The sequence below is a fragment of the Macaca nemestrina genome, chromosome 5 (genome assembly GCF_043159975.1).
Source record: "Macaca nemestrina isolate mMacNem1 chromosome 5, mMacNem.hap1, whole genome shotgun sequence".
In the NCBI taxonomy this organism is placed as follows: domain Eukaryota; kingdom Metazoa; phylum Chordata; class Mammalia; order Primates; family Cercopithecidae; genus Macaca; species Macaca nemestrina.
Genome location: NC_092129.1, coordinates 86,808,933 through 86,824,349, shown reverse-complemented (window position 1 = coordinate 86,824,349; position 15,417 = coordinate 86,808,933). Strand labels below are relative to the sequence as shown.

The 15,417-nt window shown below is 39.3% G+C and overlaps 1 protein-coding gene across 16 annotated transcripts in view; it reads right to left on the bottom strand.

Annotated features, from left to right (window-relative positions):
• LOC105499057 (ubiquitin specific peptidase 45) overlaps window positions 1–15,417 on the bottom strand; it is a 100,163-nt gene that overhangs the window by 60,486 nt on the left and 24,260 nt on the right. For 14 of the 16 annotated variants that reach the window (XM_011771460.3, XM_011771465.3, XM_071096691.1 and 11 more), the window contains exons 6-8: window positions 13,972–14,114; window positions 13,491–13,586; window positions 8,732–8,862 (exon numbers count right to left, since the gene is read on the bottom strand). In XM_011771460.3, the coding sequence (XP_011769762.2) occupies window positions 8,732–8,862; window positions 13,491–13,586; window positions 13,972–14,114 (370 nt within the window). Of the gene's footprint in view, window positions 1–8,704; window positions 8,863–13,490; window positions 13,587–13,971; window positions 14,115–15,417 lie in introns of those variants that run through there. The other 2 variants (XM_024786824.2, XM_071096689.1) reach the window with 2 other exon arrangements.

The following is a 15,417-nucleotide window of genomic DNA, read 5'->3' as shown; positions in this document are numbered from 1 at the left end:
TACTACCTAGGTTTTCCTCTAGGATTTTTATGGTATTAGGTCTAACATTGAAGTCTCTAATCCATCTTGAATTAATTTTCGTATAAGGAGTAAGGAAAGGATCCAGTTTCAGCTTTCTACTTATGGCTAGCCAATTTTCCCAGCACCATTTATTAAATAGGGAATCCTTTCCCCATTTCTTGTTTCTCTCAGGTTTGTCAAAGATCAGATGGCTGTAGATGTGTGGTATTATTTCTGAGGACTCTGTTCTGTTCCATTGCTCTATATGTCTGTTTTGGTACCAGTACCATGCTGTTTTGGTTACTGTAGCCTTGTAGTATAGTTTGAAGTCAGGTAGTATGATGCCTCCAGCTTTGTTCTTTTGACTTAGGATTGTCTTGGAGATGCGGGCTCTTTTTTGGTTCCATATGAACTTTAAAGCAGTTTTTTCCAATTCTGTGAAGAAACTCATTGGTAGCTTGATGGGGATGGCATTGAATCTGTAAATTACCTTGGGCAGTATGGCCATTTTCACGATATTGATTCTTCCTATCCATGAGCATGGTATGTTCTTCCATTTGTTTGTGTCCTCTTTTATTTCACTGAGCAGTGGTTTGTAGTTCTCCTTGAAGAGGTCCTTTACATCCCTTGTAAGTTGGATTCCTAGGTATTTTATTCTCTTTGAAGCAATTGTGAATGGAAGTTCATTCCTGATTTGGCTCTCTGTTTGTCTGTTACTGGTGTATAAGAATGCTTGTGATTTTTGCACATTAATTTTGTATCCTGAGACTTTGCTGAAGTTGCTTATCAGCTTAAGGAGATTTTGGGCTGAGACAATGGGGTTTTCTAAATATACAATCATGTCATCTGCAAACAGGGACAATTTGACTTCTTCTTTTCCTAACTGAATACCCTTGATTTCTTTCTCTTGCCTAATTGCCCTAGCCAGAACTTCCAACACTATGTTGAATAGGAGTGGTGAGAGAGGGCATCCCTGTCTTGTGCCAGTTTTCAAAGGGAATTTTTCCAGTTTTTGCCCATTCAGTATGATATTGGCTGTGGGTTTGTCATAAATAGCTCTTATTATTTTGAGGTACGTTCCATCAATACCGAATTTATTGAGCGTTTTTAGCATGAAGGGCTGTTGAATTTTGTCAAAAGCCTTTTCTGCATCTCTATTGAGATAATCATGTGGTTCTTGTCTTTGGTTCTGTTTATATGCTGGATTATGTTTATTGATTTGCGAATGTTGAACCAGCCTTGCATCCCAGGGATGAAGCCCACTTGATCATGGTGGATAAGCTTTTTGATGTGTTGCTGAATCCGGTTTGCCAGTATTTTATTGAGGATTTTTGCATCGATGTTCATCAGGGATATTGGTCTAAAATTCTCTTTTTTTGTTGTGTCTCTGCCAGGCTTTGGTATCAGGATGATGTTGGCCTCATAAAATGAGTTAGGGAGGATTCCCTCTTTTTCTATTGATTGGAATAGTTTCAGAAGGAATGGTACCAACTCCTCCTTGTACCTCTGGTAGAATTCAGCTGTGAATCCATCTGGTCCTGGACTTTTTTTGGTTGGTAGGCTATTAATTATTGCCTCAATTTCAGAGCCTGCTATTGGTCTATTCAGGGATTCAACTTCTTCCTGGTTTAGTCTTGGAAGAGTGTAAGTGTCCAGGAAATTATCCATTTCTTCTAGATTTTCCAGTTTATTTGCGTAGAGGTGTTTATAGTATTCTCTGATGGTAGTTTGTATTTCTGTGGGGTCGGTGGTGATATCCCCTTTATCATTTTTTATTGCGTCGATTTCATTCTTCTCTCTTTTCTTCTTTATTAGTCTTGCTAGTGGTCTGTCAATTTTGTTGATCTTTTCAAAAAACCAACTCCTGGATTCATTGATTTTTTGGAGGGTTTTTTGTGTCTCTATCTCCTTCAGTTCTGCTCTGATCTTAGTTATTTGTTGCCTTCTGCTAGCTTTCGAATGTGTTTGCTCTTGCTTCTCTAGTTCTTTTAATTGCGATGTTAGAGTGTCAATTTTAGATCTTTCCTGCTTTCTCTTGTGGGCATTTAGTGCTATAAATTTCCCTCTACACACTGCTTTAAATGTGTCCCAGAGATTCTGGTATGTTGTATCTTTGTTCTCATTGATTTCAAAGAACATCTTTATTTCTGCCTTCATTTCGTTATGTACCCAGTAGTCATTCAGGAGCAGGTTGTTCAGTTTCCATGTAGTTGAGCGGTTTTGATTGAGTTTCTTAGTCCTGAGTTCTAGTTTGATTGCACTGTGGTCTGAGAGACAGTTTGTTATAATTTCTGTTCTTGTACATTTGCTGAGGAGTGCTTTACTTCCAATTACGTGGTCGATTTTGGAGTAAGTACGATGTGGTGCTGAGAAGAATGTATATTCTGTTGATTTGGGGTGGAGAGTTCTATAGATGTCTATTAGGTCTGCTTGCTGCAGAGATGAGTTCAATTCCTGGATATCCTTGTTAACTATCTGTCTCGTTGATCTCTCTAATGTTGACAGTGGAGTGTTGAAGTCTCCCATTATTAATGTTTGGGAGTCTAAGTCTCTTTCTAAGTCTCTAAGGACTTGCTTTATGAATCTGGGTGCTCCTGTATTGGGTGCATATATATTTAGGATAGTTAGCTCTTCCTGTTGAATTGATCCCTTTACCATTACGTAATGGCCTTCTTTGTCTCTTTTGATCTTTGATGGTTTAAAGTCTGTTTTATCAGAGACTAGTATTGCAACCCCCGCTTTTTTTTGTTCTCCATTTGCTTGGTAAATCTTCCTCCATCCCTTTATTTTGAGCCTATGTATGTCTCTGCGTGTGAGATGGGTCTCCTGAATACAGCAGACTGATGGGTCTTGACTCTTTATCCAGTTTGCCAGTCTGTGTCTTTTAATTGGAGCATTTAGTCCATTTACATTTAAGGTTAAGATTGTTATGTGTGAACTTGATCCTGCCATTATGATATTATCTGGTTATTTTGCTCGTTAGTTGATGCAGTTTCTTCCTAGCCTTGATGGTCTTTACATTTTGGCATGTTTTTGCAATGGCTGGTACCGGTTGTTCCTTTCCATGTTTAGTGCTTCCTTCAGGGTCTCTTGTAAGGCAGGCCTAGTGGTGACAAAATCTCTAAGCATTTGCTTATCTGTAAAGGATTTTATTTCTCCTTCACTTATGAAACTTAGTTTGGCTGGATATGAAATTCTGGGTTTAAAATTCTTTTCTTTAAGAATGTTGAATATTGGCCCCCACTCTCTTCTGGCTTGGAGAGTTTCTGCCGAGAGATCTGCTGTTAGTCTGATGGGCTTCCCTTTGTGGGTAACCCGACCTTTCTCTCTGGCTGCCCTTAAGATTTTTTCCTGGCCGGGCGCGGTGGCTCAAGCCTGTAATCCCAGCACTTTGGGAGGCCGAGACGGGCGGATCACGAGGTCAGGAGATCGAGACCATCCTGGCTAACACGGTGAAACCCCGTCTCTACTAAGAAATACAAAAAAACTAGCCGGGCGAGGTGGCAGGCGCCTGTAGTCCCAGCTACTCGGGAGGCTGAGGCCGGAGAATGGCGTGAACCCGGGAGGCGGAGCTTGCAGTGAGCTGAGATCCGGCCACTGCACTCCAGCCTGGGCTACAGAGCGAGACTCCGTCTCCAAAAAAAAAAAAAAAAAAAGATTTTTTCCTTCATTTCAACTTTGGTGAATCTGGCAATTATGTGTCTTGGAGTTGCTCTTCTCAAGGAGTATCTTTGTGGCGTTCTCTGTATTTCCTGGATTTGAATGTTGGCCTGCCCTACTAGGTTGGGGAAGTTCTCCTGGATGATATCCTGAAGAGTGTTTTCCAACTTGGTTCCATCTTCCCCCTCACTTTCAGGCACCCCAATCAGACGTAGATTTGGTCTTTTTACATAATCCCATACTTCTTGCAGGCTTTGTTCATTTCTTTTTCTTCTTTTTTCTTTTGGTTTCTCTTCTCGCTTCATTTCATTCATTTGATCCTCAATCGCAGATACTCTTTCTCCCAGTTGATCGAGTCGGTTACTGAAGCTTGTGCATTTGTCACGTATTTCTCGTGTCATGGTTTTCATCTCTTTCATTTCGTTTATGACCTTCTCTGCATTAATTACTCTAGCCATCAATTCTTCCACTTTTTTCTCAAGATTTTTAGTTTCTTTGCGCTGGGTACGTAATTCCTCCTTTAGCTCTGAGAAATTTGATGGACTGAAGCCTTCTTCTCTCATCTCGTCATAGTCATTCTCCGTCCAGCTTTGATCCGTTGCTGGCGATGAGCTGCGCTCCTTTGCCGGGGGAGATGCGCTCTTATTTTTTGAATTTCCAGCTTTTCTGCCCTGCTTTTTCCCCATCTTTGTGGTTTTATCTGCCTCTGGTCTTTGATGATGGTGATGTACTGATGGGGTTTTGGTGTAGGTGTCCTTCCTGTTTGATAGTTTTCCTTCTAACAGTCAGGACCCTCAGCTGTAGGTCTGTTGGAGATGGCTTGAGGTCCACTCCAGACCCTGTTTGCCTGGGTATCAGCAGCAGAGGCTGCAGAAGATAGAATATTTCTGAACAGCGAGTGTACCTGTCTGATTCTTGCTTTGGAAGCTTCCTCTCAGGGGTGTACTCCACCCTGTGAGGTGTGGGGTGTCAGACTGCCCCTAGTGGGGGATGTCTCCCAGTTAGGCTACTCAGGGGTCAGGGACCCACTTGAGCAGGGAGTCTGTCCCTTCTCAGATCTCAGCCTCCGTGTTGGGAGATCCACTGCTCTCTTCAAAGCTGTCAGACAGAGTCGTTTGCGTCTGCAGAGGTTTGGGCTGTGTTTGTTATTGTTTACTGTGCCCTGTCCCCAGAGGTGGAGTCTACAGAGACAGGCAGGTTTCCTTGAGCTGCTGTGAGCTCCACCCAGTTCCAGCTTCCCAGCAGCTTTGTTTACCTACTTAAGCCTCAGCAATGGCGGGCGCCCCTCCCCCAGCCTCGCTGCTGCCTTGCCGGTAGATCACAGACTGCTGTGCTAGCAATGAGGGAGGCTCCGTGGGTGTGGGACCCTCCCGGCCAGGTGTGGGATATGATCTCCTGGTGTGCCTGTTTGCTTAAAGCGCAGTATTGGGGTGGGAGTTACCCGATTTTCCAGGTGTTGTGTGTCTCAGTTCCCCTGGCTAGGAAAAGGGATCCCCTTCCCCCTTGCGCTTCCCAGGTGAGGCAATGCCTAGCCCTGCTTCAGCTCTCGCTGGTCAGGCTGCAGTAGCTGACCAGCACCGATCGTCCGGCACTCCCCAGTGAGATGAACCCAGTACCTCAGTTGAAAATGCAGAAATCACTGGTCTTCTGTGTCGCTCGCGCTGGGAGTTGGAGACTGGAGCTGTTCCTATTCGGCCATCTTGCTCCACCCCCAAAAGTAATTTTTAAAAATCCATTTCTTGATAAGAACTCTCAGAAAAAAAAGAAAAACTAAGAATAATTGGGAATTTCCTCAACCTGATAAATATCAGGAATAAGGCAAGACACCCATTTCACCATTCCAACATTGTATTGGCAGTCCTTTTTCATTTTTTTTCCAAGAAGAGTCCTATTGCAATATGTATTGTATTGGTTGTCCTTGCCAGTGATATAAAATGAGAAAAAGATATCAAATGATACAGATTGGAAAGAAATAAAACAATCTTCATTTGCCAATGACATTATTGTCTATATAAGAAATACCAACGAATCAGCAAAAAGCTAATAGACCTAGTAAAGCAAGTTGGGTAGGGTAGCAAGAAACAAGGTCAGCATACCAAAATCAACTGTATTTCTGTATACTGACAATAAACAATTGGAAAGTGAATTTTTTAAAAAGAGTACCATTTACAATAAATAGCATAAAAACATGAAATTCTTAAGATAAATCTAACAAAACAAATGCAGGATTTGTATGCTGAAAACTATACAACCTTGATGAGAAAAATCAAAGACCTAGAAAACTGGTAAGATATCATACATTAAAAGATTCAACATTGTTAAGATGTTGATTCTCCCCAAATTGATCTACACATTCAAAACAATCTCAACTGACAATCTGATTCTATACTTTACATAGAAAAAAAAAGGACCAGTCGGGTGCAGTGGCTCACGCCTGTAACCCCAGCACTTTGGGAGGCCAAGGCAGGCAGACCACCTGAGGTTGGGAGTTCAAGACCAGCCTGAGCAACGTGGTAAACCTGTCGCTAGTAAAAACACAAAATTAGCCAGGCATGGTGGCGGGTCCCTGTAATCCCAGCTACTCGGGAGGCTGAGGCAGGAGAATTGCTTGAACCCAGGAGGTGGAGGTTGCATTGAGCCAAGATCATGCCATTGCACTCCAGCCCGGGCAACAAGAGTGAACCTCTGTCTCAAAAAAAAAAAACAAAAAAAACCTGGAATAGTTTGAAAAGGATGACCAAAATTTGAGAACTCACATTACTCAATTGCAAGACTTACTATGAAGCTACAGTAATCAGGACAGTGTAGGCTTTGGGGTAAAGACAAGACATACAGATCAATGAAACAGAATATAGTTCAGAAATAAACCCAAACACATATGGCTTAAATCTTTACCTGATTACCTGGCCGGGCACGGTGGCTCACACCTGTAATCCCAGTACTTTGGGAGGCCAAGGTGGGCAGATCACAAGGTCAGGAGATAGAGACTATCCTGACTAACACGGTGAAACCCCATCTCTACTAAAAATACAAAAAATTAGCCAGGCGTGGTGGCGGGCGCCTGTAGTACCAGCTACTCGGGAAGCTGAGGCAGGAGAATGGCATGAACCCAGGAGGCGGAGCTTATAGTGAGCAGAGATCGAACCACTGTACTACAGCCTGGGTGATAAAGCGAGACTCCGCCTCAAAAAAAAAAAAACAAATTTGTCTAATGCATACTTCTTTTAAAAGTAAACGCCATAAAACAAACAAAAAGAAAGCAATTTAAAACTTTTCCGCCAAGCATGGATGCTCATGCCTGTAATCCCAGCTACTTGGGAGGTTGAACAGGGAGGAATGCTGGAGCCCAGGAATTCGACTATGATCAGGCCACTGCACTTGAGCCTGGGCACAGAGCGAGACCCTGTCTCCTAAAAAATACAAAAAATAAATAAAACTCTTCAAATAATGTTTGATCTAGTTATTCTATTTCTAAGAATTTATCCTACAGATGTACTTCCGCAAGTACAGTGTATACATACAAAACTAAGTTATACACACACATACTAACATGGAAAAAATATACTAAGCAAATCAAGCAAGTTGCAAACGATTTGCATATGCCTGTGTATGTATAATCACTTTTGGAAAGAATCAGATAATAGTTACTTCTGAGGAGTATAGAGAGGAGTTTGAATTTTTACCTATGAGTGCCCATTATTTAATAATAATTTTCAAAATGCTAATAAACCTTTATAACCAGGAAGAAAATTATACAAGTTATTTCTGGCAAAGTCAGAAACAAATTTCTAAAGCATACAATGCCCTAATAACTTTGTTTTAATTTCAACTTTTATTTTAGATGCAAGGGGTACATGTGCAGGTTTGTTACCTGCAGGTATATTTTTTGATGCTGAGGTCTGGGGTACGAATGACCCTGTCACTCAAGTACTAAGCATAGTATCCAACAGCTAGTTTTTCAACCCTTCCTCCCTCAACCTCTCCCACCTCTAGTAGTCCCCAGTCTCTATTATTGCCATCTTTATGTCCGTGAGTACCCAATGTTTAGCTTCCACTTGTAAGTGAAAACATGTGGTATCTGGTTTTCTGTTCCTGCATTAATTCCCTTAGGATAATGGCCTCCAGCTGCATCCATGTTGCTGCAAATAACATGATTTCATTCTTTATTATGGCTGTGCTAAAAACTTTTTAACTCTGCGAAACACTCATGCCTCTGAGACTTTTGCAGGTTTTTTGGTCTTCAGGCTTTGAAGAAACATCATTTGCCAACCAAATGAAACATACACTAAGCCCTCTATTTTGGATTATATATAAAAATCATGGCTAACATTACTAGTTTTAACTAAAATGAGATTTTAAAGTCTATAAATATGCAAAAATGCAAGCTCATATTCAAATAATTTTCCTTCTACATATTTCAGTAACTGTGGACTGGACTAGCTTGTGAATTCCATGAGGACAGGGTGCATTTGTGATGCAATATACATTGTGTACCCCTGAATTCTAGCAAGTAACTCATAAAAAGCAAGCTCTGAATTTTTTGTATAAATGAATACATGAATGCATTAAAGTCAAGTCAGTTCTTTTATGTGTTTATTTCTAGGCACACAAGGATTTGGTTTTTAAACATACTGTAATACCTTGAGAAATTCACTTAAATTCTATTTGCCTCACAGCTCATCTTTTAAAATAAGAAAGCTAGATTAGATGATCTTACAGTACTTTCTAGATTTTACAACTCTATGATTTTCTTACTTTATGGTACTACAATAAAGGCATCCAAGTCAGGATAGACCTCTATTTGATTCTCAGCTTTTCACTCAGACTAGGTGAGCCATTTAATTTCTGTGTCTCCATTTCCTTATATATGAGCATAATCTGCTTCTTCTGAGGACTGAGATATAATTTTCATAAAGCATAGAGCTACAACTAATAAATGTTAGTTCTTTCTCTTGATAGTCTGGGCAGTAATAGCAAAGTTACAGTAAGAATGACTATTCATGTTAAGTGATAAATACATTAGTATTTTGTAACTCATAATTACTTATATTAAAAATGTAGATGCACCCACTTCTGACAAAGCTGATTAAAAAGAACGTTAGGAGAAAGTGGTCCTTTTTCAGTCTCCTTCATGCTGTGAAGAAACAGGAACAAGGCTGAGGTCAGTGGTCCAGGCCTTGAAAGTTCCACCACTAACGGGTCCTTTAAAAACATGATCAACTCTATGTCAGAAATGTACAGTTTAAAAATAACATACTAAAAATCTCAGTTACACTCTGCTTAAATAACAGCAACTAAATTCCCCCAATTGTATTAAGAAACTTTATTATTTCATAAATAAAATGAATATATAAAAATGGAAAACAGAATACCTGCCTTGAAAAACACAGGTATTTTCATATCCTCTGCCCTTTGCTTAATAAAACTATTAGCTCCAACTAAAGTCACCAACCTTTAGTTGCTTCTCACTGTCCTTTAATGTACTCTCCTGTAAAATCACTAATCTACTTAATATTTGTAGATTATTAAATAATGTATGATTATTTGTGTATGATGTATGATTGATTATACAACTTTCTTTTCCCCAAATATTTTACTAGTAAAATAATAATGTGGAATCACGTGACAAAATCAGCATAACATCTGCCTCTTTTAAAGGGGAGAGACATAAAGCTTGACAAAAGCAGCTAACATTGGGTGAAGGATTAACCCATTTAATTCCAGAATATTTTTTCCCCCTAGAAATCTGGTTTCTAAAGTATTATCCCCACCAATAACACTTTCTCCTAAAGGACAAGGAATAGAAAGGACATCCCAATATAAACTCAGGACATTAAAGAATGTTATCTTCTAAGACAACTATTGAATGTGTTTTCCTATTCCTGTATTCATGAAATAACTGTTACATATGTAGTTCATACCAACTATCCTTAAAAATCCACTATCATCACAGGAAGGACAACCTATAATTTTCCATAGCTTTTTTATTGTTAAGAGACAGGGTTGCCCAGGCTGGTCTTGAACTCCTAAGGCTCAAGCAATCCCCCCTCCTCGGCCTCCCAAGTAGCTGGGATCACAGGCATGAGCCACCACACCCAGTGAAAATTACAGAGGACTCAAGACAGACTTTTGGTTTTTTTGAGACGAAGTCTCACTCTGTCACCCAGGCTGGAGTACAGTGGTGCAATCGGCTCACTGTAACTTCAAACTCTTGGACCCAAGTGATCCTCCTGCCTCCACCTCCTGAGCAGCTGGGACTACAGATGCATGCCAGTATATCCAGTTAATTTTTAAAATTTTTGTAGAGACTGGGGTCGGGGGGGGTCTCACTTTGTTGCCCAGGCTGGTCTTAAACTCCTGGCTTCAAGTGATCCTCCCACCCCGGCCTCCCAAACTGCTAGGGGATTACAAGAATGAGTCATGGGGCTCGGCCTTCCATAGCTTTTGAATGTCAAAAGTGCTTTTCTGGGCTGGGTGCCATGACTCACATCTGTAATCTACACACTTTGGGAGGCCAAGGTGGAAGGATCACTTGAGCCCAGAGTGGGAGGCCCGCTTGGGCAACACAGGGAGACCCCGGCTCTGCAAAAAAAATTTAAAAATTAGCCAGGTGTAGCGGCACGTGCCTGTGGTCCTAGTTACTCAGGAGGCTGAAGTGGGAGGATCCCTTAAGCCCGGGCTGCAATTAGCCATGATGGCACCACTGCACCCCAGCCTGAGTGACAGAATGAGACTCTGTCTCCAAAAAAAAAAAAAAAAAAAAAAAAGTTTTCTCTTCTGCTGTAAACGTAAAACTGCTCTAAAAAATAAAGTCTATTTTTTTTTAAAGTGTTTTCTGCCATGTTAACTGAAAGTTACCTCAAGGGTCAAAAGTAAAATCTAAGGTAATTTTAAAGTTCAAGTACCAAGTTGCACTTCCCCTTTTCCCAGTGAAAGTATTTTCTAGACAGAATAAAAAACCTTCAGAATAAGATGAGGAAATAACCTTAGTTTTAAAAACTACATTTAGACCTGATACAGTGGCTCACGCCTATAATCCCAGCATTTTGGGAGGCCGAGGCAGGCAGATCACTTGAGGTCAGGAGTTTGAGACCAGCCTGGCTAACATGGTGAAACCCCGTCTCCACTAAAAATACAAAAAAAAAAAAAAAAAAAAAAAATTAGCTGGGTGTGGTGGCATGCATCTGTGGTCCCAGCTATTCGGGAAGCTGAGGCAGGACAACTGCTTGAACCTAGGAGGCGGAGGTTGCAGTGAGCGGAGATTGTGCCACTGCACTTCAGTCTGGGTGACAGAGCAAGACTCCAACTCAATAAATAAATAAATAAATAAATAATAAAAAATACACTTAAACTTTGAAAATAAAAGTTTGCTGAAAACGCAAGAAGGATGAATTTCACACACAATGTTGATAGAAAGAAGCCAAATGCAAAAGAATGTACATAGTAAGATTCCATTTAGATGCAGTATTAAAGCAGGCAAAACTAATCTATCCTGTTAGAAATCAGGTTAGTGGTTACTCATGTGGGTTAGGGAAGTAGTGAATGGAGGGGGAAGTTGAAGGGGCCTTGCAAATGCTGGTAAGGTTACTTGAGCAAGGTGTTAGTTACACAAGTGTGTTAGCTGTGAAAATTCATCAAGCTATACACTCATAATATACATTTTAAAGAATATTTTCATTAAAAAGTTTTCCAAACACATTGTTGACATGCACATAAATATTAAATTGAATCCAGCAGCATATAAAAATATCATAACTAACTGGGGTTTGTAACAGGAATACAGGATAGGTTTAACATTTGAAAAAGGAATCAATGCAATTCACCACATTAACAGAATAGAGAAGAAAAACCGTATGATCATCTCAATAGATGTGGGGAAAGCATTTGACAAAATTCAACATCCATTCTGATAAAAGTTTCAGAAAACTAGCAGTAGAAGGGAATGACCTCAACCTTATAAAGAACACCTCTGAAAATCCTACCTTCATATGTAATAATGGGAGAAGGCTGAGTGCTTTTTCCCCTAATTTTGGGATTAAGGCAAGGCTGACTGCTCCCATCATCTCTATTCAACACGTTACTGGAGGTCTGAGCCAGCACAAAAAGGTAAAGAAAAAGAAAGAAAAGGTATATAGACAAAAGACAAAGATAAACTGGCGATTCAAAGGGCAGTAACCTACTCAAAGAGTAGTCCCACAGCTCAGGTCAACTTTATGCCCTAAAAATCTAAGACGTAAGATTGAAATTACCCTGTTAGAATGATACAAATCTAAAGTTATTAACTACAGTATCTAACTGCCATATAGCAATCCTGAGACACAGCTCTGCATGTCAAATATTTAAACTCAACATCCAATCGCATTTAACAGGAAATCACATTTAATAGGTCTTTTTAAATGACTAGGCAATAACTTCCCTTTAGTAGTTTCAAGGATCTCACTACACTTTATTTAGAATAGGGCATTGGAATCTATCATTAAATTCTTAAGGGGCTGAACAAGAAATGTTTACAGGCTGCCTTTCAACTATACATACATATATATATGGTAAACATATGTATAGTAAATATATATATGGGGGTTATAGATACAACAGTATGTTATATATATAATACTGTCTTTCAAAGCTATATATATATATATCAGTACTGTCTTTCAAAACTGCCTACTGAGAAAAACAATCTAAGATTACTAAGCATTTTTAGAGAGCTAAGCATTTTTAGAACTCTTCTTTGTTTTCAAAAGTCAGATCATGAGTTATACATATACTGTCTTACACACACACACACACGCTGAACAATTTCTCACTAAAATTATCCTTACTAGTATAAATACCGCCCCTCCCCCCCGGCCCCAGCCAAAGCCCATCAGAAACACACCTATCGTTAAACTAGGTGGGTTTATTACTTGTGGCAGTGAGGGAGATCACACAGCATGGGGAACCACAGGGTGTCCTAGTAACAGGGCGCTATGAAGAACCTACCCAGGATTTAGGCTTTGGTTGAATAATCTGAAGGTGGGTTTCAGGAAGCAGAGGTTTATTCTAGAGTGAATGCCCTCAGAAAGCGAGGGTAAATCTATTATTGAACATCTCAATAAATCTTACATATCGTGGCAGTTGGTGGGGGAGACTAAAAAGGATAAATCTCTAACTAGTAAAGTAGCAGTCATTCATTTCTCATTTTGGCTGAAGGAGGGTGTTTGAGATTTTCTAAATGGCAAAGTGACCTTGCTTTAGACAAAATCATGAAGTGGCCTTGCTTTGTCTCATTTCATCGTAGTCTCAGAGAAACCTAGTATCAGATTATTATTCTGTGAGATTATCTGAATAACATGGCCTAACTGTGGGTGCCAGGTCAGCTTCTGAATATCAGGGGCTGCTCTTTTTTTCATCTTTCTCACTAGCTTAAAAATCTATCATCAGGCTAGGCTTCAAAACACCTTTAGACGCTCACTATTAAAATTTTATCTCCCTTTAAAGAATAAAAATGCTAAATTTAAACAAATGTCACCAGAAACTACAAAATAGGGGTCATAGGCATTTTGCTCAATAGAAGTCAAACCTCTTTTGTTTCTTCCAGTATGTTTGTTTTAAAGTTGTCTTGGTATCTTTTTTATTATTTGACCCATGGCATATTGGAACCATAACATACCCTAAAGTTATGATTTTAGAAATTTTAAATCTGATTATTTTCACAGAATGCTTTTAAATTATTTTTTAAGTCCCCTGACTACTATCTTAGTTGACTGATCTGTGAATTAGGAAAAAAGATTTTGGTAACATCAGTGGCTCATCTGAAAGCAGCTATTATTCAAACAGTTACTACTCACCAGCTGAGAGTCTGAGGAAGGAAAAATCTTGAGTTTTGTACTACTTTCTTTGATCTCATTCATCCGATCAGTAAGAGTATAAGTCTGTGCCAAGTTCTAAAAGAAAACAAAATTAAAGTCTTCAGATTCAGTTAAAATATGCCTCTGATTTTATGGAATACACTCTCAAATTTCATCTAGCATAGCAAAAATGTCTATTTCAAAAAATATTAAGATTTAGTTGAGTACATTTTACATTTCGTAAAGGTCACTATTACCGATAAAGCCATGGTAAAATACACAGAAGACCTTTCAAGAAGCACTGTGTGAAAATAAGGTACATATATACATATGGCGATGGCCCAAGATAGCATAAACAAAGGAAAACAGAGAAATTTCTAGGGGAACATTTAGCAGTCATTTGACAGTCTACAGGTGAGCCAATGACCATATAAATTGAGAGAATTTTTTACATATTACAGAGCTTTCTGATGACTCTTACCTGCATGACTGCATTAAAAAAGCAAGTATTTCCTAAATTTGTAATTCCTCTTACAGATGATAAACTTCTGCCTTTTCCTCCCTTCTTTATTTCATCTGTTTCACATTTTTCTTCACAAAGTTTCATGATTCTAGAAAATGCACCTACAAGTTAGAGAAAAAATAACTGACACATGATGTAAAGTTAAATATGTCATTTAACATAATTTATATACATTAATTAAAATTAAATTTAAAATAAGATTGTCTCTCTCAATCAGTATTCCTGAAGGGGAAGAATATAAACACAACTGTCTTTGGTTTTATATTTCATTGCTAGAGAAATTAATTTAAACTTTAGTATACAGATCTGTACCTCACACTATATTACAGAATAAATTGTAGATGAATTTAAAAACTAAATGTAAAAGAACAGTCGAGAACAAGTAGAAAAGGTCTAACTTCTAAATACCATTCCCCATGATAAGGAATAAGGACTTCTAGGGGAAAAGGCTGATTCTTAACCTGGGGTAGCAAAGATGCAAAATGATCCCGTAACATTTTGCCATGCCAGAGAATAAGGAAGTGCTCAAAAAGTGTGATTGGGAATAAGTCAAAATACACAGGGATTTTGACCAGGCTCGTTCAATTCAGGATAATTTGACAATAAAAATAAGTAAGGGTAGTATAATAGATTATTATTCACAGAATGAATCTGAATTGGTAACAGATTTTTAAGTGAGAAAAAGTAGGGAAGAGACTTCCTTATAAAAGAATGCCAGCTAATAGAAGAAATGACAGAATTAGGCCGGGCGTGGTGGCTCAAGCCTGTAATCCCAACACTTTGGGAGGCCGAGACGGGTGGATCACGAGGTCAGGAGATCGAGACCATCCTGGCTAACATGGTGAAACCCCGTCTCTACTAAAAAATACAAAAAAAAAAACTAGCCAGGCGAGGTGGCGGGCGCCTGTAGTCCCAGCTACTCGGGAGGCTGAGGCAGGAGAATGGCGTGAACCCAGGAGGCAGAACTTGCAGTGAGCTGAGATCCAGCCACTGCACTCCAGCCTAGGCAACAGAGCAAGTCTCCGTCTCAAAAAAAAAAAGAAATGACAGAATTAGGAAAATCACCATCCTATAGTGGCAATTTTTGTATTATTCTTGCAACATTTCTGTTAATTTGAAAATGTTCATATTAAAAGTTTAAAAAAAATCAATAGAACCACATTGTAATACAAAAAGTAAAATACCTAAGTGTATGACACGTAAGTGCATGTTTTGTGCTTACAGATTTGTATAATTAATGCAGATTTGAAAATTACATTAGGCTGGCCATGGTGCCTCAGGCCTATAATCCCAGCACTTTGGGAAGCTGAGGCAGGTGGCTCACTTGAGGTCAGGAGTTCGAGACCAGCCTGGCCAACATGGTGAAAGCCCATCTCTACTAAAAATACAAAAATTAGCTAGGCG